Source organism: Mustela nigripes, chromosome 12, assembly GCF_022355385.1.
Source record: "Mustela nigripes isolate SB6536 chromosome 12, MUSNIG.SB6536, whole genome shotgun sequence".
NCBI classification, from domain to species: domain Eukaryota; kingdom Metazoa; phylum Chordata; class Mammalia; order Carnivora; family Mustelidae; genus Mustela; species Mustela nigripes.
This window is the reverse complement of record NC_081568.1, coordinates 60,918,542-60,944,332: the sequence shown is the minus strand read 5'-3', so window position 1 is coordinate 60,944,332 and position 25,791 is coordinate 60,918,542. Positions and strand designations below refer to the sequence as shown.

At 40.4% G+C, this 25,791-nt stretch overlaps 2 protein-coding genes across 3 annotated transcripts in view; one reads left to right on the top strand and one right to left on the bottom strand.

The window, feature by feature from the left end:
- The window catches only part of UBTD2 (ubiquitin domain containing 2), a 60,384-nt gene extending 47,805 nt beyond the window's left edge, over nt 1-12,579 (top strand). For both annotated transcript variants that reach the window (XM_059416560.1, XM_059416561.1), the window contains one exon: nt 11,982-12,579. In XM_059416560.1, the coding sequence (XP_059272543.1) occupies nt 11,982-12,379 (398 nt within the window). In that variant the 3' untranslated portion in view covers nt 12,380-12,579. The remainder of the gene's footprint in view (nt 1-11,981) is intronic.
- Nucleotides 12,580-19,766: 7,187 nt separating this feature from the next.
- Nucleotides 19,767-25,526, bottom strand: EFCAB9 (EF-hand calcium binding domain 9). Its single transcript, XM_059416335.1, has 4 exons — nt 25,391-25,526; nt 21,979-22,127; nt 20,787-20,963; nt 19,767-19,946 (listed from the first exon to the last, which is right to left on the bottom strand). Exons 1-4 carry the CDS (start codon nt 25,524-25,526, stop codon nt 19,767-19,769), a joined length of 642 nt encoding a protein of 213 aa, XP_059272318.1.
- Nucleotides 25,527-25,791: the final 265 nt, after the last annotated feature.

The window sequence follows — 25,791 nt, the reverse complement described above, 5'->3', positions numbered from 1 at the left end:
AATGTCTTTGTAAATGTTATTTGTATAGGTTTGCCTGTTATTTTAGATTGTATATGCAAAGTAAGCAAGGACCGTACTGTTTTTGGTTTAAATTATATATATTACCAGTGTTATGTGCACAAAAATTATGTATATGTCAGTGGCCTTTTTTCTGTAGAATCATAATTACCTTATTTCCTGAGTTATTTTTCAGAGAACCAAAACACCTCCCATCACCCAATGCCCATGCCTCATATTTCCTCCTTTGTTTCTTTTTCATATAGTGATTCCATGAATAATTCTGTTCTTGTTTCAACTCCAGCCTGCAGGTCGTGTTCATTATATTTTTGTCTTGTCCAAGCACCAGATAATTCTGTGCTTTCTAATTATCTTTCTTTATTAATATCAGCAATGTCTTTAGTTCATTATTCTCAAATGGCAATAGAGAGAGTTAGAAGATGGTATCATAACTATCGGGGAATTTTAAATGAGCAAATGTATTTTCACTCTGGAAATTGTGACTTAGATTGAGGATATATGTGGACAAGTGTATTGTGGAAAAATCTCCCTGGATGATTCTGGTATCTAGTACCTCTTTTTCACAGTCTCCCAATCCCATAAGCAGTTTATTTTTCATGATTTACACATTTTTTCTCATGGTCCTAAATTTCTTAAAAAGAGTATCTCCTTTTCTAATTGACTGCTATTTTGCCATTACCTAAAAATCCTAAAAACATTCCTAATACAGTACTTCGCTAATGAAACTAAGTCACAGATTAAGTGGTTTACCCAGATTAGCATAAACAGAGGGTTTGTATTTATGTATGTATGTATGTATTTTTAAAGCTTTTATTTATTTGAGATAGAAAAAGCATGAGAGGGGAGAGGGTCACGGAGAAGCAGACTCCCCCCTGAGCAGGTGGCCCAATGAGGGACTGGATCCTGGGACTCCAGGGTCATGACCTGAGCTGAAGGCAGTTGGTTAACCAACTGAGCCACCCAGGCACCCTTTTCTGTTTCTTTTAAAGGTGGGGGTGCACCTGGCTGGCTCAGTAGTTAGAGCATGACTCTTGATCTCAAGGGCTGTGAGTTCAAGTCCCAATTTGGGTATAGAGATTACTTAAAATCTTTTAAAATAAATAAATAAATAAAAGGTGGTTATTATTTTCATTTTTCAGAGTTTGGCCCATGGTCACTATTCAGTAATTTTCAGTGAAAGCTTATTCAGAAACAATACTTGTTTCATAAAGATGAGAGGATTTAATGCTTTTTAGAATTCTTATATAGAAGATTAAAAAGGATTTTAAAAATTGGCTATTCCCTCTTTCCCTACTTTCTAATTTTCTAGAAAGGTGGTGGTTTATTTCTTCAGCATCTGCAATTACTGTGTTTTCCATCTCCCTCCCAATTCAAATGTAAAAGCTCCCCTCTTAATCTTTCTTGTCTAGGAGTAGCTCCTCACCATTATTCAAACACTTTTCCCTTTTTTACAGACTTAACTCCAACTTTACTCTTATTATTTCTTGTGGCTAAACATTACCAGGTCTTCAGTTAGGCTTTTGAAGGTCCATTTCTTTTGTCCTTTTTCATGCTTAGGGATATAGAAAGTAGGAAAGGGTAATTCTTTAAAAACTTTTTTAATCACATTCAAAATATAGAAGGAAAAAGAGTTGCCCAGAATTTTATTTTCCTTTTTCCTGGTCTTACCTCAAAATACATCAAATGTGAATAAATTGAACTTTGTGTAATGTGATTAAGTCTTTAAAAATCAAGGCATTGGGACGTCTGGGTGGCTCAGTTAGTTAAGCAGCTGCCTCCCGCTCGGGTCATGATCCTAGCATCCTGGGATCAAGTCCCACATCGGGCTCCTTGCTCGGCAGGGAGCCTGCTTCTCCCCCTGTCTCTGCCTGCCATTCTGTCTGCCTGTGTTCGCGCTCTCTCCCTCTCTCTCTCTGACAAATAAGTAAAATCTTAAAAAAAAAAAATCAAGGCACTTAGGGGAGCCTGGCTGGTTCAGTTGGTTGAGCATCTGATTCTTGACTTCAATTCAGCCCAAATCTTGGTTGTGGGATTGAGCCCCATATCAGGCTTCATGCTCTGTGCAGAGTTTGCTAGGGGTTCCCTCTTCCTCTGCCTCTTGCCCTTCTTTTGCACATACACTCTCTCTTCCCCCAGTCTCTAAAATAAACTTCGAAAAATCTTATTAAAGTTTTTTTTTAAAAGGCACTTATAAATAATATAAATAGAGCAATTCTATGTTAGGGAGCCAACATGATGAAAAGAACACCTAGACTAAGAACCAGGAATAATAAAATACTCATAATTCATGTTTTGAAGTGGTGTTATGTAATCCTCATGCCTGTAATAATCACCTACAATAGTACCTATTTTAAAGGGATGAGAAGGAGGAGTGCCTGGGTAGCACAGTCAGTTAAGTGTGTGACTCTTGGTTTCAGCTCAGGTCATGATCTCAGGGTCCTGGGTTGACCCCCAAGTTGGGCTCCATGCTCAGTGTAGAGTCTGGACTCTCTCTCTCTCTCTCTCTAAAATAAATTCAAAATATTTTTAATAAATAAGTAAATAAATAGATGAGAAAACTGAAATACAGAATGGTTACATCCTTTTTCCAAGTGTTAAGTCATGGAATTGGAGTTAGGATTTGAATTCAAGTACTGGATTTAACAACAAAGCAATTGAAAGACAAAGTCATTGCATTTCTGTCTTTTATAGGAATACACGAGTAATCTTCATGGTTAATTCCATTTTTAGTCCCTCCCACACTGTACAGAATATTCTAAAACTATACTTGGGACACCTGACCTGCCAGTGGAGCTGGTGACTCCACTTCTTCCTTTTTTTTTTTTTTTTTAACATTTTATTTATTTGAGAGACAGAGCAAGCAAGGTGTGGGGCAAAGGGAGAGTACCAAGCAGACTACATGCTGAGTGCAGAGCCCGATGCGGGACTTGATCCTAGGACCTGAAGATCATGACTTGGGCTGAAGGCAGATGCTCGACCAACTGAGCCACCCAGGCACCCCGAACCTGCGACTTTTGATCTTGTTATGGTTTCAAGCCCCATGTTGGGTGTAGAGATTACTTGAAAATAAAATCTTAAGAAACAAAAACAAAAACAAAACCTACATACTTATTAATACTAAAGAGAGACAAGTAGATTTTCTAAGACATGGATAGGCAGGAAATGCATATATATAGACCTCATTTCTGTTTCCCTTAAATGTGATAGAGGCCCATTAAGAAGCAGACCATGTATTCTGGTTCCTATAAAGGTCCCTGTAAGAATTTGTCATTTAATAAACTTAATTGATAAATTTGTCATGAACATAAGGCTTAGGAATGAAAGCATGAAGATATTACACGTACGTGGGAGATAGAGAATTTTATCTAGACTGTGGTGTTAGAAATGAAACGGCATTTATATAGGATCTGGCAAATGACTAATCGTAAATTAATAGTATATTAGTATGTGAATTAATAGTTTCCATTCTCTGTCAAAGAAACAAAAATTATTTGGAGCTATAAAATGTAAATTTATCCACTCTTCTGTTGCTGTCACTAAACCCCCCAACCTTTTTTTTTTCCCAGTTAAAGCAACAAAGGCCCTGAAATAGCTGAGGTGGGAGATTGTCCTTGTGTCAGTAGGCCTCTCTGAAGATCATTGTCCCCTTAGAAATGTGACAAAATGTTACATAAGCTTCCCCCCCCCAAAAAAGATTGATTTATTTGAGAGAGAGAGAGTCCTCACTCCGGTGAGTTGGGGGTTGGGGCAGAGGGAGAGAATTAAGCAGACTTGGGGCTAGATCTCAGGACCCATGACATTATGACCCACAAGATCATGACATGAGCCAAAACCAAGAGTTGGAGACTTAACCAACTGCATCACCCAGGCACTTCCTTACAAGCTCTTTTTTTTTTTTTTAAAGATTCTATTTATTTATTTAAGAGAGAGAGGAAGTGTAAATATGAGCAGGGGGAGGGGCAGAGGGAGAAACAGACTCTCCACTAAGCATGGAGCCCAGTTGAGCCCACTGGGCTTGATCCTAGGACCTGAGATCAAGACCTGAGCCAAAAATCGCTTCTCGGCCTTTTGGCTAAGATCAAGTGAAGACCTGAGCCAAAGTCAGACACTTAACCAACTGAGCCACCCAGGCACCCCCCTACACAAGTATTTACTGTTTAACCGTCATAGTGGCTTGAGCAATACAAACTAAATCACCTTTCACCTGTGCTTACTGAAAGACCTGGTAGACTTGGTGCTTCTGAATACCACAGTCTTAAAAGCTACCTTGGTAGGATGAGAGCTAAAACTGCTCTTAAAGCCTGACTGTCAGATATAAGCTTAATATAATTCCCAACAAAATGTTTGCATGAGAGAGACTGTCATTAGTTAGTCCTGAAAGACTGTTCATATCCTAATGAAAGGTAATTGTGATGGCCCTTTTGACATTACTGTGATTCAGGTTTATAGAGAATCCCATGAGGCCTAAAGCAGTGAACTCAGATTTTATAAGTTTGATCTTTGTATATTGGTATTGGTGAGCTCTCTTCCATAAGTCTTCTTCTGAGGTTTAAAACTTAGGGGGCCCCTGGGTGTCTTGGTTGAGGGTCTGCCGTCGACTCAGGTTGTGATCCTGGGGTCCTGAGATTGAGCCCCTCATTGGGCTCCTTGCTGGGCAGGAGAGCCTGCTTCTCCCTCTGCCTCTGCCTGCTGCTCCCCCTACTTGTGCTCTCTTTCTGTCAAATGAATAAATAAAATCTTAAAAAAAAAAAAAAAAAACTTACATGAGAAGGGAACTAACCTTATTGTTTTCAGTGGGTTTGTAATATGTATTAGGCAATTTTGCATATGTTTTGTTGTTTAATCCTTGCAACAACTTTATGAGGTAGATACTATAGTCCTTGAGGAAACAGACTGAATATGTCCAAAATTAGGGTCTAAATTAAAATTTGAGTGTGATCCACTCCAAAGCTGCTACTCCTTGCATCAGATTCACTGCTTCTCTAGTCTTCTGTCCCTCCATCAGGCTTGACAGTGGGCTTCCCAAATCATAAGACTAATCTACTGTTTTGTTCTTTTATAGTCTTTCTGTTATATCACTGCTTTTGTCCAACTCAATTATTTACTTAGGCTTTCCTTGCCATAGGAGGTCACATTTGTTGAAAAAGTCAGAGTTTGTGCCTTCTGGGTCAGTTAGGAAAGAGATGTCAAAAAAAAAAAAAAAAAAAAAAGGAAAAAGAAAAGGCAGCAATAAAGACAGTATTTCCACAAGCTTTGGAAGAGACACCCAGTATAACAAAAGCCTTGCAGTTCCAGGACATCACCCACTTAATTAATTTTGGAAGGGCAGTTTTCTATATCAGATTGCCAGTGTATTTTAAATATTAAATTTTTCAACTCTGTTGAGGTATACTGAAATATGCCAACAGCACATATTTTTAAAGTGTACAGTTTGATCAGCTTTGGCATGTATATACCTGTGAAACCATCATCACAAGATAACATTTCATTTCTCCAAATTTTCATTATGTAAAAGTTGATTTTTAACTTTTACAAATTTGTCCATGTAGCTATACAAGTCTCAAGTGGCAAAAATGTTAAGACTGACTGCAGTCTTAGAGGAGTGAGCATAGAGGGATAAGCGGAGAGGCCTTTGAATGCTTTAAAAAACATCCTTTTTTAACCTGAAAGATTGAGAAAGAGTTCCTGGCACTTAATAAAGCTATTCTTATTTTTTGGTGTATAAGGTAGTTTTATCTTTATAATTTTCTTGTGAAATATTTTGATGCCTAATTAAAAATAGCCATAGAAAACCAAGTTGACCAAGGAAAAGGGAATATCTGAGGCAGTCATTTAGATAGAAGGTAAATAAAAACTTCAGCAAATTATGTATGGAATGAGAACAGAAGGTGGAGTCTTGGCAGATTTCTTACTATCATGGGGAGATGTTAGGGCTTCCTGACCTGGGGAGGCGATGCCCTGGCAATTGTTTATCTTGGTAGCCATCTGTCTCTGCTAGGACTGTGATAGGTTTGTGAGGAGAAGGGTAAAAAGACAAGAATGTCTTCCACAGAGGCTGCTTGGTGACAAGTGTGAACAAGCCTGACTAGAGCTTCTTTAGAGCTAGTACAGAACTACTAAATGAACTACACCCTCTGTGCCCAGGGGGCGGTCAATAAAAACCTTCTAGGGGCTCCTGGGTGGCTCAGTAGTTTAAGCGTCAGGCTCTTGATTTCAGCTCAAGTCATGATATGGGGGTCGTGAGATGGAGCCTGTGTCTACTCTGTGCTGAGGATGGAGTCTGCTTGAGATTCTCTCTGTCTGCCCCATACCCACCTCACCCCTCTGTGCATATGTTTGCATGCGCTCTCTCTAAAGTAAATAATTTTTTTAAAAGAAAATACCTAGGGGCGCCTGGGTGGCTCAGTGGGTTAAGCCTCTGCCTTCGGCTTAGGTCATGATCTCAGGGTCCTGGGATCAAGTCCCGCATCGGGATCTCTGCTTAGCAGGGAGCCTGCTTCCTCCTCTCTGCTTCCCTCTCTGCCTACTTGTGATCTCTGTCTGTCTGTCAAATAAATAAATCTTAAAAAAAAAAAAAAAGAAAAACCATTTTTTAAAAAAAGAAAGAAAAAGGAAAAAACCTAGAAAAATGCCTACATTATCAACTTTTTTTTTTTATTTTTAAAGACAGCACATGAGGGCAGGGGGTGAGGGTGCAGAGGGAGAGGAAGAAAGAATCTTAAGGAGGCTCCACACCTAGTGCATCCCTGTGTGGGACTCAGTCTCACCACCCTGAGATCATGCCCTCAGCCAAAATGAGCAGTTGGAGGTTTAACCAACTAAGCCACCCAGGTGCCCCTACATTATCAACTTTTAAAGTGGTTCTTTCCCTCTTGTGTTTGAACACACAGGCTTTTAGAAAAAAACTCTCCTGTCTTCTAACTATGCCCTGTTATTCACCTATTCCTCTCAAATATGGCAGATGAGACAGTGACAGTAATATGTCCATTTTGTCACTATATTTGGTGGCCTCACAGGACTGAAACTTAGTTGCCATTTTCTTTTTTCTCATCTTCCAGGTCCTTATGTGTTGGTGGACTGTATTTAGACTGCTGACTCTTCTTTTTTTTCTTTTTTTAAGATTTTATTTATTTCTCAGAGAGAGAGAGAGAGAGCACACAAGCAGGGGGCGTGGCAGGCAGAGCAGGCAGAGCAAGAAACAAGCTCCCTGCTAAGCGAGGAAGCCTGATGCAGGGCTCCATCCCAGGACTCTGGGACCATGACCTCAGCTGAAGGCAGACACTTAAATTAACATAATGAGCCACCCGGGCATCCCTAGACCATTGGGTTCTTACTCCCTGTGATTCATGTTTGGCTTTTCACCCCTCTAATATTTGTCCTGTGCCCTTTCCCCCCCATGTCTATTTCCTTTTTCCCACTTACCATATCACTAGCCCAGGAACCAAGCCCTCAGGAATCCCAGTTATTTCAGTCTGTCACTTATTGTATGTAACCCTGGACAAGTTCTTTCTGCTTCACTTTCCTCATGTGCAAAATGAGTGTTAATAGATTGACCATAAAGGGCTTTTTTGAGGATTAAATGTCAGTGTATTCGAAGTGCTCAGAACCAGAACTAGTAAGCACTCTTATATGTTTGCTTGTATGTTCAGACTTGTATGTTTGAGATTATTACTCTACAAGCTGCTTTTACCCTTTTCCTGATATACTTTTTCAGTTACCTGCTCATAATTGAGTTGATACAGTATCTCACTGAACCTGAAGCAGTTAAAAACTAAGCAGAAAAGCTTCTAACCCTAAATTCTCTGTCACTCTCATTTCCGGTTTAGGTGATTCTTCTTTCCTTTTTGTTTTCCATCATATAACCTATCATTTAGGTCTGATTGTCTCAGATCCATTTCTGTTGCTGTAGTCAGGCAATCATTTTGGCTGATTTTTTATTCCAATCATTCTCCCTTTATGCAAATGGTAAAATAATCTCCAGGCTTTGTCTTGTTCACCTGGAACATTGCTTGGCATGTAACAGGCATTCAGTATTTGTTAGGTAAATGACTCATGTACTGTATCAGCCACCTGTAGTAGGAAATCTAAACCCCCGAACCTTCTGTCAGGTTGTCACTATTGCTGTCAATCTAGTAGTTTCACATCATCGATTCTCTATTCATCTCAGCAAAACCTCTTGCTATATCCTATTTACCTTGTATTAATTCTTGTTCCCATGTTATTGCTATTTCTTGAAATGCCCTTTATTTCTATTCTGTGTCATAGCCAGAACACACTATTTCCACAGAATTTCTCCTTTTTTGCTCTACCAGTGTTAGTCACTCTTCTGTTGTGTGATGTCTCAGCATTTGGTTGATTTTCAGTGTATTTGTACTTAAAATCTCTGGTGGGTAAGCCATATCTGCTTACCTCAGTTAGAAGTTTCTGGGGATTAAGAAAAATGTCTCTCTTGTAACCTTTCCTCCCCAGAGCTAGTGGTGTGGCTTATTCTCTTCCAGGTGTTTAGTAAATGTTCCTGCAGCAACTCTGTGGAATATGTGGAGTGGTCCTCATGAAGTCCCACAGAGGTTATGTGTTTAGAGGTCATTATTAGCAGGGCAGTTTTGTCTTTACTAAAGAGATACAGGGCTAGTAGATGGTGGAGAATTGGGAGTATATTGTTCAAAAGGGTCTGGGCCAACAGAGGAGTCATTCTGCTCTGAGTAGGTAATTCTGGGATAATAGTCAACTGTGGGCTATATTGTAAACAAAGTTTGTTTTTATTGATAAATTGATCCCAGATATTTAATTTGGGGAGAGAGTAACCCAGAAAAGTATAGCTTAAAAATGTAACTAAATCCTATCTGACATCATGGTCTGGACTTTTCCTCTATTTAGTTATTCAGAGCATGTTTAGAACTCAGATTATAATTTGACAGAAGTGAGGAAAAGAGTAAATAAGCCAGAAAACTCCATGTTAAATAAAATGCAAGTTACGTTTTCTCAAAATATTAAAGTATGAGGGCCAAGCAATACGAAGTCTGGGTAGCTGATTTCCAGCATCATAGGCATGAGCACTTCGTGAGCTGGAGTAAGAAGATATGCCATCTACTGGCACCTCTTTCATGGAATTTTTATCCTCACCCATTTGAGATCTGAAAACTGAATTTCTAACTTGCTGGGCTGAAGGACAGAAGGGAAAAGACTGCTTTCCAGGGAGGCCTGGCTGACTGATCTCAGGATCTTGAATATGAGCCCCATGTTGGTGGGTAGAGTATACTTAAAAAAATAAATAAAATCTCTTCTCTTCTTTTTAACCTGAAATACCCTTCTTAATTAGCAAAATGAGACAGAAAACCTCTAAAGTGGTTTCCAGGTTTGCATATTCTTCTTCACCTGCAGTACCATGACAGATATAAAATAACAGGACGATAAACAAAAGCAGTCAAACTGCAAGCAGAATGATGTCTGGACTGAAAGACAGCTTACATTTGTAAGGGTATTATCTTAAAAAAAAAGTAATGAATGAACTGGCAGATGATGACTGAAATTATTTTTTTTTTAGAAAGACTGCTTCAGGAGCCAAAGTACCTATTAGATTGTATGTTTGTTTCAAGATTGACATACACTCATATTGTAGCACACTCATAAAAGCTGCTTCTGACATCTCTAGTTTTTCTAGAGAGGCTACAAATGTAAGCTGTCTTTCAGTCCAGACATCATTCTGCTTGCAGTTTGACTGCTTTTGTTTATAGTCCTGTTATTTTATATCTGTCGTGGTACTGCAGGGGAAGAAGAAAATGCAAACCTGGAAACCACTTTAGAGGTTTTCTGTCTCATTTTGCTAATTAAGAAGGGTATTTCAGGTTAAAAAGAATATTGCTCAAAGTTGCACAGCTGGTTAATAACAAGGCTCGGAGTTTCATCTTGGTCTACAGATTTCAAAGATAATGGTGCTTCTCTAAAAGAAAGTTTTTCTAGCAGAACATTGCCAGAATGCTGCTCTTGTACTTATCAGGCTGACCATACTATCAGTGGGTCAGTGAGATATCTACCTGAGGTGTTTTCTTAATGGAGGTGATGGTCTTTCGTGAACTCTGCACGTTCTCTTTCCTGGTTCTCCTGGTGGCCAGCCCATCTGGAAGACACTAGTTGGGGTCAGACACTAATGTAGGTTTCTTTGTCTCAGGACTAAGCTATCTAAATAGTGAAGTTAGTACAACTGACTATACCCCTATTTATAAATAGCATTGGTACTTTAGCATGATGCTTGCTAATTAGGGAACTACTGGTGATCACAACTGTGCTTAAAGAATATCTGTTTCTGCAATGTCCTAGCATTTGGATTAATTAGTGAACAGCACAGAGGCTGTACGGTATCTTTAAACACAGAGGAAAGGGGAGAGTCGTGTGTTATGCTTGGTGACTGAATTCTGACCCAAACCCATCTTACGTAATTTAGAAGACAGACGGATCGAAGCCATGCTGGACTGGTGACTGTTCCAGTCTCATTTTGGGTGCTTTGTATTTTCAGCCTATTGATAATGACAACAAAGATCAGCTTGTTAACTCATTGGTTCATTGATAATATTTCTCATTGTCCCAACCCTATATACTCATTATATATGAGTGTTTTGAATATGGTAGATTTTTTTTTTTTAAGATTTTATGTATTTATTTGACAGACAGAGATCACAAGCAGGGAGAGTGGCAGGCAGAGAGAGAGAGGAAGGGAAGCAGGCTCCCTGCTGAGCAGAGAGCCTGATGCGGGGCTCAATCCCTGGACCCTGGGATCATGACCTGAGCTGAAGGCAGAGGCTTTAAACCACTGAGCCACCCAAGCGCCCCGATGTTTTTGTTTTTTATCAATCAGCTGACATTAACATTCCAGGTTGAGCAAAGGATGTGATATGAACAACCTTGTAAGAAAGCATTCATTAGGGCGCCTTGGTGGCACAGTGGGTTAAGCCGCTGCCTTCGGCTCAGGTCATGATCTCAGGGTCCTGGGATCAAGTCCCGCATGGGGCTCTCTGCTCAGCAGGGAGCCTGTTTCCTCCTCTCTCTCTCTCTCTCTGCCTGCCTCTCTGCCTACTTGTGATCTCTCTCTGTCAAATAAATAAAATCTTAAAAAAAAAAAAAAAAAAAGAAAGCATTCATTAAGTGTGCTTTCAAGCTTCCTAAGGAAAGTCCTGGGGATTATAATGCAGTTTATGCTTTATAAAAAAAAAACAACAACAAAAAACTCAACAGCCATTAATACCTTCTTTTAAGCCATGAATGCTTCTTTTCCCTGAGCTATCTGGTTATAAACTTCATACCCCTTTTATTCTTCCTTTTTAACCCATGGCTTCTCTGTAACAGATTGACTAAATGAGGTTAAATACAACCCCTCAATCATTTCTGTGGTGATTATGCTAATGAGATTCATCTATGAGCCAGGAGCCAGAGCAGCTGGTAGGCTTGTCATCTCCAGTTTGTGGTCCCTTTGGACGAAGGACTTTTGGCCAAGTGTGTAGGAAGTCGAGGCACTAAGGAAACTGCTCTGGAACACTGTGTTGTGGTGAATTGAGCTAGGGATCTGTTTTTTGTGGTTGTTAAAGTTACTGACTCATTTCTTTAAAAAGATATCCCAATGCAATTTGAATATCCCTTAATTTGTGCCAGCATTAATAATATTAGTAAATTTGAATTCTTTTGTGCTTTCTTTTTCTTTATCATTTAATGAAAGTGTGAATGTCATATGAAATGACTTGGAAAAGGTGAGGGAAAGGAGCTGGTGTCCTGGCTAAGGTAAAATTAGATAAACCCTCAAATAATTGGTTGTGGGCCTTGACAATGATCATTGCTAAGCAGCTGGCAATGATTGGCCTTAATATTTTTTTCTCTACAGTGGCAAGCTGGCAAGGGGTTTGAGCATTTTACAAAGTGTAAATAAAAATGTATTCATTTCGATGAAACTCTGTTTGTATCTTCTGTTTCTGAAGGTGCACTCACAGAGTGCTATGATGAACTGGGCAACCGATATCAGCTTCCAGTCTACTGCCTGGCACCACCAATCAACATGATAGAGGAAAAGAGCGACATAGAGACTCTGGATATTCCTGAGCCACCGCCTAATTCTGGATATGAATGTCAGCTCCGTTTGCGCCTTTCCACAGGCAAAGACCTCAAACTTGTGGTCCGCAGCACAGACACTGTATACCACATGAAGAGGAGGCTACATGCAGCAGAAGGTGTGGAACCGAGTAGCCAGCGATGGTTCTTTTCTGGCAGACCTCTTACCGACAAAATGAAGTTGGAAGAGCTGAAGATCCCAAAGGACTATGTTGTGCAAGTTATAATGAGCCAGCCTTTGCAAAACCCCACACCAGTTGAGAACTGATTGGTCCTATTGGCTGGTCCCAAGATCCCGCCCGTTCCTTTTTATTGTTGTCGTTGTCATTTCCTACTCTATGGCGTGAAATTTATTTTCACTGCTCTGAATTCCGTATGAATGGATTTAGTTCTGAGGAATTACCAGTGAAAACTTCCATCTGTGATGGAGACCAACAAAAATTATTAATAAAACACAAAGAGCCAGCCTTTGAGACTCATGTAATTAGTTTCTAATTTGAAAGAAGGCAGTTAAAAAATAGATAACCATTTATTTTAAAACACCCAATAATGTAATGACTATATTTAAATGATTTGGACTGTAAATAGAATGTTATGTCCATGAAGAACAGCACCAAGCACCTTGTGAATACAGATTAAAATACATATATATATATATATAAATGTGTGTGTATGTGTGTATATATATATATATATGTATTTTTTTCCCCAAAAAAAACATCAATAACAGTTATAAAATGAGCTTTTTAAAATAGAAACTGAAAAGAGCAGTATTTGAGGTTCACTTCTATCTGGTCTGAATTCTTTGCTCAATTAATATTTAGCCATAAAGGAGTAGAGACTGGCTAATTGTGTTTCAGTATTGCTTTCCCCATCCCTGTATCTTGAGCTCCTTATTTACATTCACACTAAATTTTGGTGCCTTCCAGCACATTGGTGGCAGGTACCCTTCTGGAACACTAGGCAATAATTTAGTCAGTGCAGTCAGATCTCTGATTTTCAGCTGATACTCAGTTGAAAATTCTTTTGTCCCTTTGCTGCATAGATATTTTGAAATGTCTGTATAACAAAGCTGTTTTTATATCCAGGCTTAGAGGGTCACTACTATATTATACCTTCATCAATCTACCTACTCTGCTTGGGACTTTTCAGCGCATGCCCCCAAATGCACTGGGCCAGGGAATGCAAGGAATCAAGGACCGATGTTCGCACTATAAGATAACACAGTCAATTTTCTCTTCCTCCCAGTTTGCAGGAAGGTTTTAAGGAAAACAAGTTGTATCTGTGCCTGGGAGAACTGTGCCTATTTTCAGTCTTTTAGAGAAAATACCAACTCCTAATTTACTGGTACGTGTATGGACATCACTTAAACATCAGCAATGACACCAAATGACGAAACATTGCTTTATACATTAACTTTCCAGTTCACTGTTACCTCTACTTGTGGTAGATGACAGTTTTCCCCTCTCATCTTTCCTAGCAAAAAGTCAAATGAAGAGCCATCTGCAGATTAGATGAGAGGACTGCTAAATCTGGTGAGAGCACCTGATTCTCTCGCACTATATTGGAAAAAAGCTGCCAAGGGTTATATTTAATTTGGGGCCTTTGAAAAGTTAGTTCCAGAAAGAAGAGGGGGACTGTCACATAATCACTGTAGCCCCGAGACTGTGATTTGGCAAAGTAGAGGCAAGAAGGTACGTACACAGCTCTCAGTTGGAAATAATCAGACCTCCACACCTATTTGGATGTGAAGCACTATTAATTTTAATGGCAAAATGAAACTGCTAATTAGTTTAAATGTAAAGTTTAAAATGGTATTAAATTTACTGTAGCCTGATTAGATATAATATCTATAATTATAACCTACCTTGTTTCTGAGAGCTTTAACTACTTCCTTTTATTTATGCAATCATTTTAAAGAAGATTGTGGCTATATTCAATTTAGAGTTGTTGATAATTGAATCTGAATACAAGAGACGACAGCAACGGTAATTCCAAAGGAGTATTTTTATATTTGAAGGTGGGGCTTTGAGGGTGTTTGAACATAATGCCCCTGTCTTCAAAGAGTTTGTTACTTGTGTGCTACATGGAATAGCAACAGTTCTCAAAGTTTGACAACTGGAAAAGTGTTCAAACCTATTTTTCCAAAGTTGAATTGGGTGATATCATCAATAATCTATGGTAGCTAAGAAGGTTTTTTTTGTTTGTGTAGAGCTCTCTAAGAATTTTGTTTTAAAGGTACATATACTTTGCATAACGATTTTCTGGGCATGTTTAACTAACCTGGGTGAGAAAACCATGGTGCTGTTTAATGTAAATAGATTGATATAAGATTGGACCAATACTTGATGTGTACAATTTTAGTATGTAGGGTTTTTGTGCTTTTTTAAAAAAAAATGTTCAATTTTTCTCTTTGTCTTGGCCTTTATTCTGGGTTTTTAATTTCTATATAAGAGTAAACTGCCTCATTCTAATAAAACCTCTAAAAAGGTTTTTCTTCTTTTTAAGAACTTACTTCAATAAATAACAAGTTCATTTTCATCAGACTTAGGCTCCACTGTGCCAAACCACACATGGTTATTTATAGATATGATTTATCCTCCACATTGAAATCTTGGTCTAAAGTAGACTATTGTTTTTATCTCTTAAGGCCCATGCCATAAATAAGAACTCATAACTCAGTTTTCTAGAAACACTGAGCTCATTTCTTATCCATTTTGGATCAAAGTGGCAGGTTTTGATAATTTTTTATTTAAAATAGGTAATACATATGTATGTGGGCAAATCCAAAAATACCAAAGTGAAAAGTCTCTCTCCAATCACCAGATATAACAACTGTTACCAGTGTTCTGGGTATCTTGAAAGATACTCCAGCCCAGCAGTTCCTCAACTTGAGAATGCATCAGAATTACCTAGAAGGCATCTGAAAGCACAGATTGCTAGACTTTTCTCCCAAGGGTTCCACATTAGTAGGTCTGAGTGGGCCCCAGTAATTTGGATTCCTGAGAGGTCCCAGGTGCTGCTGCAGCTGGTCTGCAGAATCACACAGTGAAAACCATTGTTCTGATGTACATTGAGTGTATTCACCCAGGCTACCCTGTTTTTTTCATAAATACATACACCATTCACCTTGATTTCTCTTTAAAATGATGAATCTTGGGTCTGCCTTTTCTTATGGTTGCACCAGTCTTGTGTTGTTTGGACTTCACTTCGGTCAATTTGGCTACTTGCAATTTTGCTACTGTAAACCATGGTGCTGAGAAGTGTCCTTTTCTATAGCTACATCATTATGTCTATGTGCATCTATAGAATGCACTCCTGAAGAGAGAATTGCTAGGTCAAAGAGTTATGCACAATTACCCTCCAGATTTTACCAATTTGATACAATAGCAATATAATTGCTCTCATTTTCTTATATATCCTAACCAACATTTTGTTCTTTGACAATCTAAGTGAAAATCTGTATCCTGTGGTCTTCATGTATTTTCTTTATAGTTTAACATTTTAATGTATGTTATAGGCCTTTTTTTTTTTCTGCAAATTGTTTGTGTTTGCTCATATTTCTGGTGTACTTTGGCTTTTTTCTCCTCTTGATTTGTGAACTCTCTTTATTAAGGAAATTAGTCATTTTCTATCATGTGTTACTATTTGTTTTTGCCTTTGTATAATTTACACCATGTGCAAATTTTAAGTTTTGCTTGGTTGGATTGATCAGATTTGTATTTTATGGCTTCAGGGTTTTCTTCAGAAGGTTTTACCCAGTCAGATTATAAAAATTTTTTCTCATTTTTTTAAATATTTCTTTCATGGTTTCATTGTCTGGAGTTATTTTGGTGCAAGGAATAGAATAGCAGCCCAGATTTATTAATTTGTTCCTTTGTTTTTGTACATAGCTAATCCCACTTTTCCTGATACTGCTTATTGAATTAATTTTCATGGGTCTTTTTCCCATTGATGGAGGAAAAATCACTATTTTATGATGGCTTTTAAGACTATACTTTTTTAATGGTCTTTCTTATTAATTGAACAAATTACCAAATATACCTGTGTCCATCTCAAATTCTCAAATGCTATTGTGATTTAGTATTTAGGCTAAAGAAAAGAAAAAAGAGGAGTGTGGCCGATAACCTCCCTTGCAGTAACTGGTCTCCTGCGATTTCTGTTCTCTGTCTCTGTGGGGGCTTTTCATGTGGGCAACTGCCCATTTTGCCAGGTGTCAGCAGAGTTGATTTGGCCGTTTCTAGTCTTGGTCTTTGGCATGAGGCAAGTGATGATAATACATAAGAGCTAAGGACTAGCGGAAAAGAAATGATTTCACGTTGCTTAGCTTCCTCAAAAATTCTTCCCTTTTTATAGCTGATAGAGACTGTGGAGTGACCAGTCCTGTGGTGCAGGCCTGAAACTCTAGTGCTTTCTTCAGCCCAGCCTGCTGGTCACCCCCTCTGCAAGTGCAGCTCCTCTGCCCTTGCTTTGGCCCCTGAACAAGGGCGTTTCTTGCTGACTAAGGCATTCTGATGTAACTATGACATAGTAATGCTATAGAGCGTTACCACCTTCCAAAGAACACCTAAATGTACTTGGTCTAACTGAGCTCTACCTTGAGAGCACAGTGGATTAACTCACTGTTGAAATAATGAAACTTAATTGAAACATCTATACACATACCTACAAGCACATTTTTTTAAACTTTAAATTTTATAATGTAATTGAGGAAAAGAGTCCTGAAGTAGACACTAACAGATTGGTTTTTTTGTTGTACGTCTAGTCCCCAAAGAATGTCACTTTATCCATGCTATTGAATTTTAGTTTTTATAGAGTTTCAGTTTGGGCCCATCCGAACTAAACGCTCAGTTTCCTGAGTCTATTCTAGAACTGCACAGTTTACAAAAATGTTCCTCCCCCCCTCCCTTAAATCTATCCATTTATTTTAGAGAGAGAGTGGGGGGGTGGTGGCACCTAAGGGTAGAGGGAGGGAGAAAGAATCCTCAAGCAGACTACCCGCTGAGTGCGGGACAGGAGCTCAATCCCAGGACCTGGAGCTCATGACCCCAGCCAAAGTTGGATGCTCAACTGATTGAGCCAGTCAGGCACCCCTGAAAATGTGCTTAAAAGGATCTTTTAAAATCTGAGAGTTGCACCCTGATACCTTTTATAATCACTCTGATGATTTCCAGGGAGGAGGGGAAACTCAATCCTGAAACTGGTCATTTGATGTTCATTTTAAATTAGGTTGAAATAAATGAATAAATTATTTTATTTTATTTTATTTTTAAAGATTTTATTTATTTATTTGACAGAGAGAGAGATCACAAATAGGCAGAGAGACAGACAGAGAGAGAGATGAGGAGAAGCAGGCTCCCTGCTGAGCAGAGAGCCCCATGCGGGACCCGATCCCAGGCCCCTGGGATCATGACCTGAGCCGAAGGTAGAGGCTTAACCCACTGAGCCACCCAGGCGCCCCGAATAAATTATTTTAAATATTAATTTAAAATGTAGTCAGTCAGAATTATAACCTGTGATACTTATTATCTTGTACTTTCCCTTTGCCCCCATGGCCCCATTCTGAAGCAATAAGAGGAACAGTATCTTCTTGCTTTAGAGACTGTGTCTGTAAAAAACATATGCCATGGTTCCTTTTTGTGTATCTCAGGAGTCTTGCCCTAGGAAAATGAGAAAGAGAATCCTTTCTAAGACCTTGGTATAGTTTCTCCTCCCACAACTATGTGTAGATCTTAGGCTGTATGCCAGCAAAAGCCATCTAGGATTCCAGAAAAGAGGCAGAAACATATCCCAAGTTAAGCTTAATGGCAAGGCCCTTTGAAAGGATGATGGGTTTCCAAATGTCATTTTCCAGCCAGGTAGTACTAGTCTCTCAGTTCAGTACTCTGTGTAGGCATAGTAGCATCCACACTTGTTTGTCAGAGGATATTCTTCTCAGAGAACAAGTGCACTTTCCACCACATCAGAGGAAGAGAAGAGCACGGTTCTGAGTGCTTTGTATCTTAAATACAGAGTGTTCACAGTAATGAACATGATTTCTGTTCTTAACAAGTTTGACTTATGAGCGACAATCTTAGATAAGCAGTATTCTTTTCTGTTGCGCATTGACAGTGATTTTTGTGGGTGATTAGGTAACTCTTGAGCTCTGAATGCCTTATGGTCAGTCATGTTGCATAACTGATCCTTAAGAAATTCTTGGTTTATAGTAAATGAGCTGTACCTCTTTAGTTGCCAAACTTGTTCCTCAGAAGTTTATGGTAGGAAGAGATGTGATATTTAGCATCATGCAGAAAGGATTTCTGAGCCAGGAAAATGCTGTCTTCAAACTTAAAGAGAATTTGCTAAAGTGGAAGTGAATTACTCAGATCACTTGCTTGGAGCATAGGCATTGAATTTGACCTTGAATTTGAATCACGGTTCTACCACTGGTACACCATGTGTTTTGGGAAAGGTTCTTAATTTCTCTTCGCCAAAATTTCTTCACCTGTAAATTCTGGGTAACACCTGACTCGCAGGGTTATGAGTATAAATAACTTGATGTACTTAAAGCACCTGCCTAACCCGTAGCAAGCACTTACTATGGGTAGTTAACCACCATTACTATCACAGTACAATCAGGGAGGGAGGATTCACAAGCCCCAGGCTGAAAACATTTGTAAATTATTCAAGGCATTAATTACACAAAATTAAAATTATGCAAGGATGTGTAATAATCATTCTACCCTAATAGATTTGTACAGTTGCTTGAGCACCTAACTTTGTAATTCAGGTCCTAGATAGAACACAGCTCCCATATCCCTAAAGGTCTGTTTCCCTTATAGGTAGGGGCGCTTCACCATTTGCCAATTTCCAGTGTCTCGCATCCAGGTGATTTTAGCTTAATGATTGAGAGAACAGACAGGATTCTGAGCTTATTAGATCACTAGGGACAAAGAGTGGGAAGGCAGGGTGCCTGGGTGGCTCAGTGGGTTAAGCCTCTGCCTTTGGCTCAGGTCATGAACTCAGGGTCCTGGGATCGAGCCCCACATGGGGCTCTCTGCTCAGCAGGGAGCCTGCTCCCCCCCCCACCTTCTCTCTGCCTGCTTCTCTGCCTACTTGTGATATCTCTCTCTCTGTGTCAAATAAATGAAATACTTTTATTTTTTTTTATTTTTATTTTTTTTTAATTTGAGAGAGAGAGATCACAAGTAGGCAGAGAGGCAGGCAGAGAGAGAGCGAGAGAGAGGAGGAAGCAGGCTCCCTGGTGAGCAGAGAGCCCGATGCGGGACTCGATCCCAGGACCCTGAGATCATGACCTGAACCGAAGGCAGTGGCTTAACCCACTGAGCCACCCAGGCGCCCCAATGAAATACTTTAAAAAAAAAAAAAAAGTGGGAAGGCATCACTGTCTTTCAGCAGTTTTGCTCCAGACAATGTTTGTAATTCTTTGGATATACTTATGAATAGTGTTGATCTGAAAAGCAGCAGCAGAATTGAGACACATCCACAGAGAAAGTGGTTACTTCACATTGTATTTATCATGAGGTCAATAAGTTCAAGTTAAGAACCTGCTGATCAAAGAGCACTTATTTGAAACTTTCATGTGTAAAAGCCAATGTAAAAATATCCACTTAGTTCCTAAATTTATTTTTAGATATGTTAATAGTTGTGATTACTTATAGTCTATTTTCAGATACATTTGTTCCAAAAAACTGTTTGAGGGTCCCATTAACGTGATGAAGCCTTTTCTTTTTGAGCAGATCCTTTTTCCCTTTCTTTTTCTCTGCTTTCTGCCTCTCCTGGTATTTGTCCATGGTGAAGATAGTAAACAGCTTAAATTCCTTGTAATTAAGACGCTTTTGTTGGGGGAAAGAAAGAAAAATTATTTCAGGAAGGATTTGATACTTTGTTTCAGATGACAGCAGGATTGTAATCATTTCCCATTTAAAAACTTGGAAACTTGAAGAGGCTTAGTAATTAGGGCATAATTATAGTCTGATTGTAGTCTAGGAGCCGGGAACAGAGAGTCTTTGTGGACTCTAAAGTGACCGAGGATCACTTTCTTACTTCTGCTGCTTTCTTACTTCTAGACTGGTCTAGATGCTTCAGGCTGACACCTGAAGGTCTACCTAGTGTGATCCATCTTTTTCAACCTTAGCTCCCACTTGCTTTCCCAGCATAGACTTCCTTTTTTTTTTTTTTAATTAAAAAAAATTGTTTTAAGTAGGCTCTGTACCTAGTGTGAGGCTTGAACTCATAACCCTGAGATTAAGAGTCCTGTGTTCTACCATCTGAGCCAGCCAGGTGCCCCACAGACTTCCTCTTTAAATAGGTAGAATTCAGGGTCTTCACCAGAGTTGTTCTCTCTTAGGATTTTGCTCATGTATGTTCCCATCTGTACTTTCCTTTCTACTTACTTAAATCTATAAACCCTTCCCCCAACATCAACTCCTGCCCTATGTATTTCCTTCTCTAAACTTCTAAACAAAATTTTCTTCACTAAGTTTCTGTAATTATGCATCCATCTATATGATAAAACACTTAGCCCTCTCTCTTCAAAGGCGTATAAATCTCTTCAGTTTTTTTCTGATCCCAGTGCCATGACACACTTCAGCAGGTTTTCCCTACCCATGTCTATAGTAGGGAATAGGACATTATCTCTGCCTTTGGCAGAGAGCCTGCCAGATCACACTTACACGGTCACCTGTGATGTCAAAGTCATGGTAGAGCTCTCTGAGGTCCTCTTTCTTAATATTGAAGAGAAAGTTGTACATGTGGAAGTTTTCTGCACCAATTCTCAGTGCTCCGTCCAGGTCAAGCAGCTCAAAGACAGGCCGGGAATGGCGGAAGATAAATTGCTCTTCCAAGTGGTTCTGTTGAGAGAAATACATTATACAAGGAACAGTGTTGGTGCTACTTTCCAAACTTGGGCTGCTTTGGACACCTGGATGGCTCAGTCGATTAAGCATCTGCCTTCGGCTCAGGTCATGATCCTGGGGTCCTAGGATCCAGTTCTACAGCAGGCTCCTTGCTCTACAGGGCTCTTGCTTCTCCCTCTACCTCTGCCTCTCCCCCTGCTTGTGCTTTCTCTCTCTCTCTCTCTCTCTCTCTCTCTCTCTCTCTGTTATATGGACAGATAAAATCTTTTAAACATTTCTTTAAGAATTAATTTTAGAAAGTGACCTCGGACTATATTTACATCCATTTCCTAGGGGGCTAAAAACAAAAGGCAAAATCCTAGAAGCTCAGGGTTGAAAGGCTTCTATGGTCAATGTTTCAAGTTTGGGGAACTTAAGCCCCCTGTTGTGATCAACTGTGCTAGAATGAACCCTTGTCTCTACAACACATTTCCTTACATTCGGTGAAAATCTACTTGTGAAATATCACAGTAAGGATGATAAGATCCTGAACACAAGTTTCCTTTACAAGGGAAATAGATAAAGACACATTGGGAGTGAGTGTGTCTGAGGAAAGGTAGGAACCCAAAGAAGAAAGTTTCTCATCTCCATCATCCATCCCCTTTAGAAAGTTCTCCAAGAAAACCAATCACTGAGAGTGTGAGGCACTTGGGATGCCTGGTGGCTCTTTAGGAAGGACAAGGAAGGGCATGCCAAGGAGGGAAGCGGTAGGGTGAGGTCTACAGAAAGAGGATGCGGGAGGGCTGAACATGGGCAGCAGGGCGCGTGAGGCTGGGTGGCCTGAAGATTTCTAGGTTATAGACAGACCGTTTAGGAACCACAAGTAGTTCTCTCCCCATTTTTTTCCCTTCTTGTTTTGAGTGAAAGGAAGACAACTCTGATGCAATCTTAATTCACTGCTACGTTTTGCAAGATGGTGGCGGCAGCTAAGCTCTGCCGCCTCAGCCCTGGATCCTGACTTGTTACTCGCCTGTTGGGCCAGCAAGATGCAGACCAACATGTAGAACTGGTCAAAACCGATCTCGCCCACAGCGTTCCAGTCCAGCATGTTAAACACAATCATGATCTGTGTCCGGTTCCAGCTAGTCACGTGGTGAAGGAAGTGATAGAACAGCACATCTGTTAAGGCGGGAAGGTGAAGAGACCGATTATTCTGAGACTGTTCCAGATGCCGAACAAAAGGGAGCCCCATAAATGGCAGCAATGCCCAAAGCTTGCTGACCCGGAGCAGTCTCAATAACACATTCTGTCTCTCTTCGTCACTCTGCCTTCAAGTTCTCAAACCTTTCTTGCCCTGGAGCTGGACAAGGAGTTGGACAAGGCCCTGTGCCCAGATCTGTGGAGGATGAGACAGTGGATTGGGCTTGATTCTTGAGCCCAGCTCACATGCGTGACCAAGCCCACAGAGGTGTGTCCATAACCAAAAAAGGTGCAGGATACTCCTCATACCGGACAGAGCTGAGTTCTCACTGGGGACTTCAGACACCTTGGAGAAGCTGAGTCTCACCTGGGTCTTTCACTCGAGATCATGAAAACAGAGAAATTTAAAAATCACTCCTGTAAATTTTCAGTATTCCTTATGCCTATGTGAAGCGCATGCATTTGGCGATGGGGGAAAGGAGCAATCTTGAACACCTCAGGGGCTAGGTGCTTTCACTGCCGCCTTTTACTGGACCCTGACACCCCTGCAGGGAAAGTGGTATCACACCCTTTTATAGTAAGCGTCAGGTCATAACAGGTCCGTTACAGTGCTTCTGTAACTATAAGGAGCAGACCATTCACTTGAGAATGTTGTAAAAATACAGATGCTGATTCATGAAACATGGTGCTGGACTGAGTGTACATTTCTCACAAGCTCCTCATGTTGCTGCTGCTGCTGCTGGCTGGTGGACCCCACGGAGGGGTGGCAGACCTGGGACTCAGATGTCCACCTGACATACTCTTTCCACAGTGAAGCCATGTCTTTTGCAGATTAATTAATACAGATGTATTCGATCATACAGAAAACAAATACTGTGACTTAAAAAACAGGGAAGGTTTTTGCCAGAAATTCCACTCACTGATCATCTGTCTCAGGGAGTTAAAGATAGAAGAAAGCAGCATGGGGACACATTTATAGGCTAGTATGTGGCTTATAGATTGTATATGCAAATCACCCATGGTAACTTTATAGAGATTTTGAAAAGTGTGACTTTGTGTACATGCTATGTCCCCTGGTCTGCTAGTTACAGAACCTATCTCCTATGTAAAATATGACTCCAATAAATACATGAAACATCTTTGTAATGCCCCCAGGGTCCTGGGGTCAAGCCCCACATGAAGCTCCTGGCTCAGAGGGGAGGCTGCCTCTCCCTCTTCCTGCCGCTCCCCTGCTTGTGCTCTCTCTCTCTCCGTCACTCACTCTTTCAAATAAATAAAATCTATTTTATTTTTTTTTAAAGATTTTATTTATTTATTTGAGAGAGAGACAGTGAGAGAGAACATGAGTGAGGAGGTCAGAGGGAGAAGCAGACTCCCCATGGAGCTGGGAGCCCGATGTGGGACTCGATCCCGGGACTCCAGGATCATGACCTGAGCTGAAGGCAGTCGTCCAACCAACTGAGCCACCCAGGCGCCCAATAAAATCTATTTTAAAATAACAACAGCAAAAACATCTATGTAGTCTGGTGTCCCAGCTGAATCTAGCTAAGAGGATAGCGAACCAGTCATCACAATGCCATGATTTGAGGGGCATCTGATGGTCTCCATATCCCTTCCTTATGCCCCACTCGGTATGAACATGTGGGAACAAAACATTATATATATCCACCTTTATATATATGACCTTTGTGTAGTTGCTCCTTGAGAAATGTTTCGATGTGAGACTTAGGAGCTACTTAGCAAAAACTATTTTTTTTTTAAAGATTTTTATTTATTTATTTGAGAGAGAGACAGTGAGAGAGAACATGAGCGAGGAGAAGGTCAGAGAGAGAAGCAGACTCCCCGTGGAGCTGGGAGACCGATGCGGGACTCGATCCCGGGACTCCGGGATCATGACCTGAGCCGAAGGCAGTCGTCCAACCAACTGAGCCACCCAGGCATCCCGCAAAAACTATTTTTAAAGCAGCAGACTCTGGCACATGCATCTCCAAAGCCTTAAGTCGCTGCCTCCTTGAAGGCAAAACTTAAGGCTGTGCCTACAATCTCTCACTGCACTATCCAGTCCCCTGGTAAGCAGAGGACAGGAGCATGACATCACCTCTCGGGCTTTGCATCATCGCAGAGTGATTTAGTTACTAGGGAGACGAGACCTCGGCAAACATTCTGGTGAGACTAGGAGTGTAAGCTTTGGAGTCAGGAAGCCCTGGGTTTGTCCCAGCTTTTCTGTTTACACCCGGGTGCCTTACAGTTGCCTTATCTAGGTCCGGGCTATTGCAAAGATTTGGTGACATTGTGTGTGAATCGATATGTAAAGAGAAAAACTGAGGCATGAAACTGTGAGAAAACGGAGGTGTCTTTTCATCATTTTGTGAAGACTGCATAAGCTCTTAACAAATCTTTATGAAGGGGCACCTGGGTGACTCAGTGGGTTAAAGCCTCTGCCTTCAGTTCAGGTCATGATCTCAGGGCCCTAGGATCAAGCCCCAAATCGGGCTTTCTGCTCCATAGGAGACTGCTTCCCCTTCTCTCTCTGCCTGCCTCTGCCTACTTGTGATCTCTGTCTGTCAAATAAATAAAATCTTAAAAAAAAAAAATCTTTATGGAAGGGGCACCTGGTGGTGCAATCGATTGAGTGTCCAACTCTTGGTTTTGACTCCAGATCACAGAGTCTTTTAATTGGTCCTCCATTGGTTTGTGCATTCAAAGGTAGGGTCAAGATCATCAACACTTTTTGGTCACAAATAACCAAAAATTAGAAGGGATCCTACAGATTATTGATTCAAACCTCCCACTTGATAGATGAGAAATCTTTTTGGGGCTCTTCAGGGTAATGACTGAATGGGGATCCCCCAGGAATAATTAAAATAATAACTAACAGTAAGTTCTTATCATGTGGTAGACACTGTGCTAGCCATTTTCCACACATTATCTGATTTCATTTTCTTTTCCAACCATGAGGTGTGCTCTATTATTAGAAACCTCATTTATGGATGAGGAAAATGACCCTTAAATAGGAAGGTGACACGCTCTCCAAATCACCAAGGGGGAGCAAGTGTCCCCACCAGAGACTGCGGCCTTCTCCTCCTCACTCAACTGCCCCTAGTCTCTAGTCTTGGTAAGTGATTTCTCTTGCTTCATTTAGAAGATAAAATATATATTATATATTCTGGTCCTGTGAGTTTTCCTGCACATTAGTTAAAAGCCAGGTAACAACTCAGAGGAAGCCCTGCTGACACACTGACCATTCAAGGTGTTGTTGCGGTGGACGTCAAGAAGATGAAAATACTCCAGCAAGGCCTTCACGTTCCTCACGGATAACAGGCAGTACAGCTTGTCCAGATAGAGGTACCACAGAAACGATCCTTGCTTCAGTCTCATTGTGGCCTTCATTAGGCTGAAGGTTCTGGCCACCTGGAACAGAAGAGTATTCTGCCTTGGAACTAGAATGTTGGACACAGAGAGGTTCTGGGAGCCAAGGCCTCCCTATGATGTAATGTTATGGAAGCAGAAACTGAAATTGCTTCCTCCCAGTCCTCTGCACTTGCTGTCAGGATTTATTATCTTTTTTTTTTCTTTTAAGATTTATTGAGAGAGAGGGAGCATGCATGAGCAGGGGTGGGGCAGAGGGAGAGAGAGAGAGTCT

Excerpts from the sequence above, each read along its gene's own strand:
- EFCAB9 (XM_059416335.1), bottom strand. The coding sequence starts at position 25,526 with ATGAGACTGAAGCAAGGATCGTTTCTGTGGTACCTCTATCTGGACAAG. Across the intron at positions 20,964-21,978 it reads GCATCTTGCTGGCCCAACAG|AACCACTTGGAAGAGCAATT; the intron begins GCGAGTAACAAG and ends TTCTCTCAACAG. Across the intron at positions 19,947-20,786 it reads TTGACATCACAGGTGACCGT|CGTCTTAATTACAAGGAATT; the intron begins GTAAGTGTGATC and ends CCCCAACAAAAG.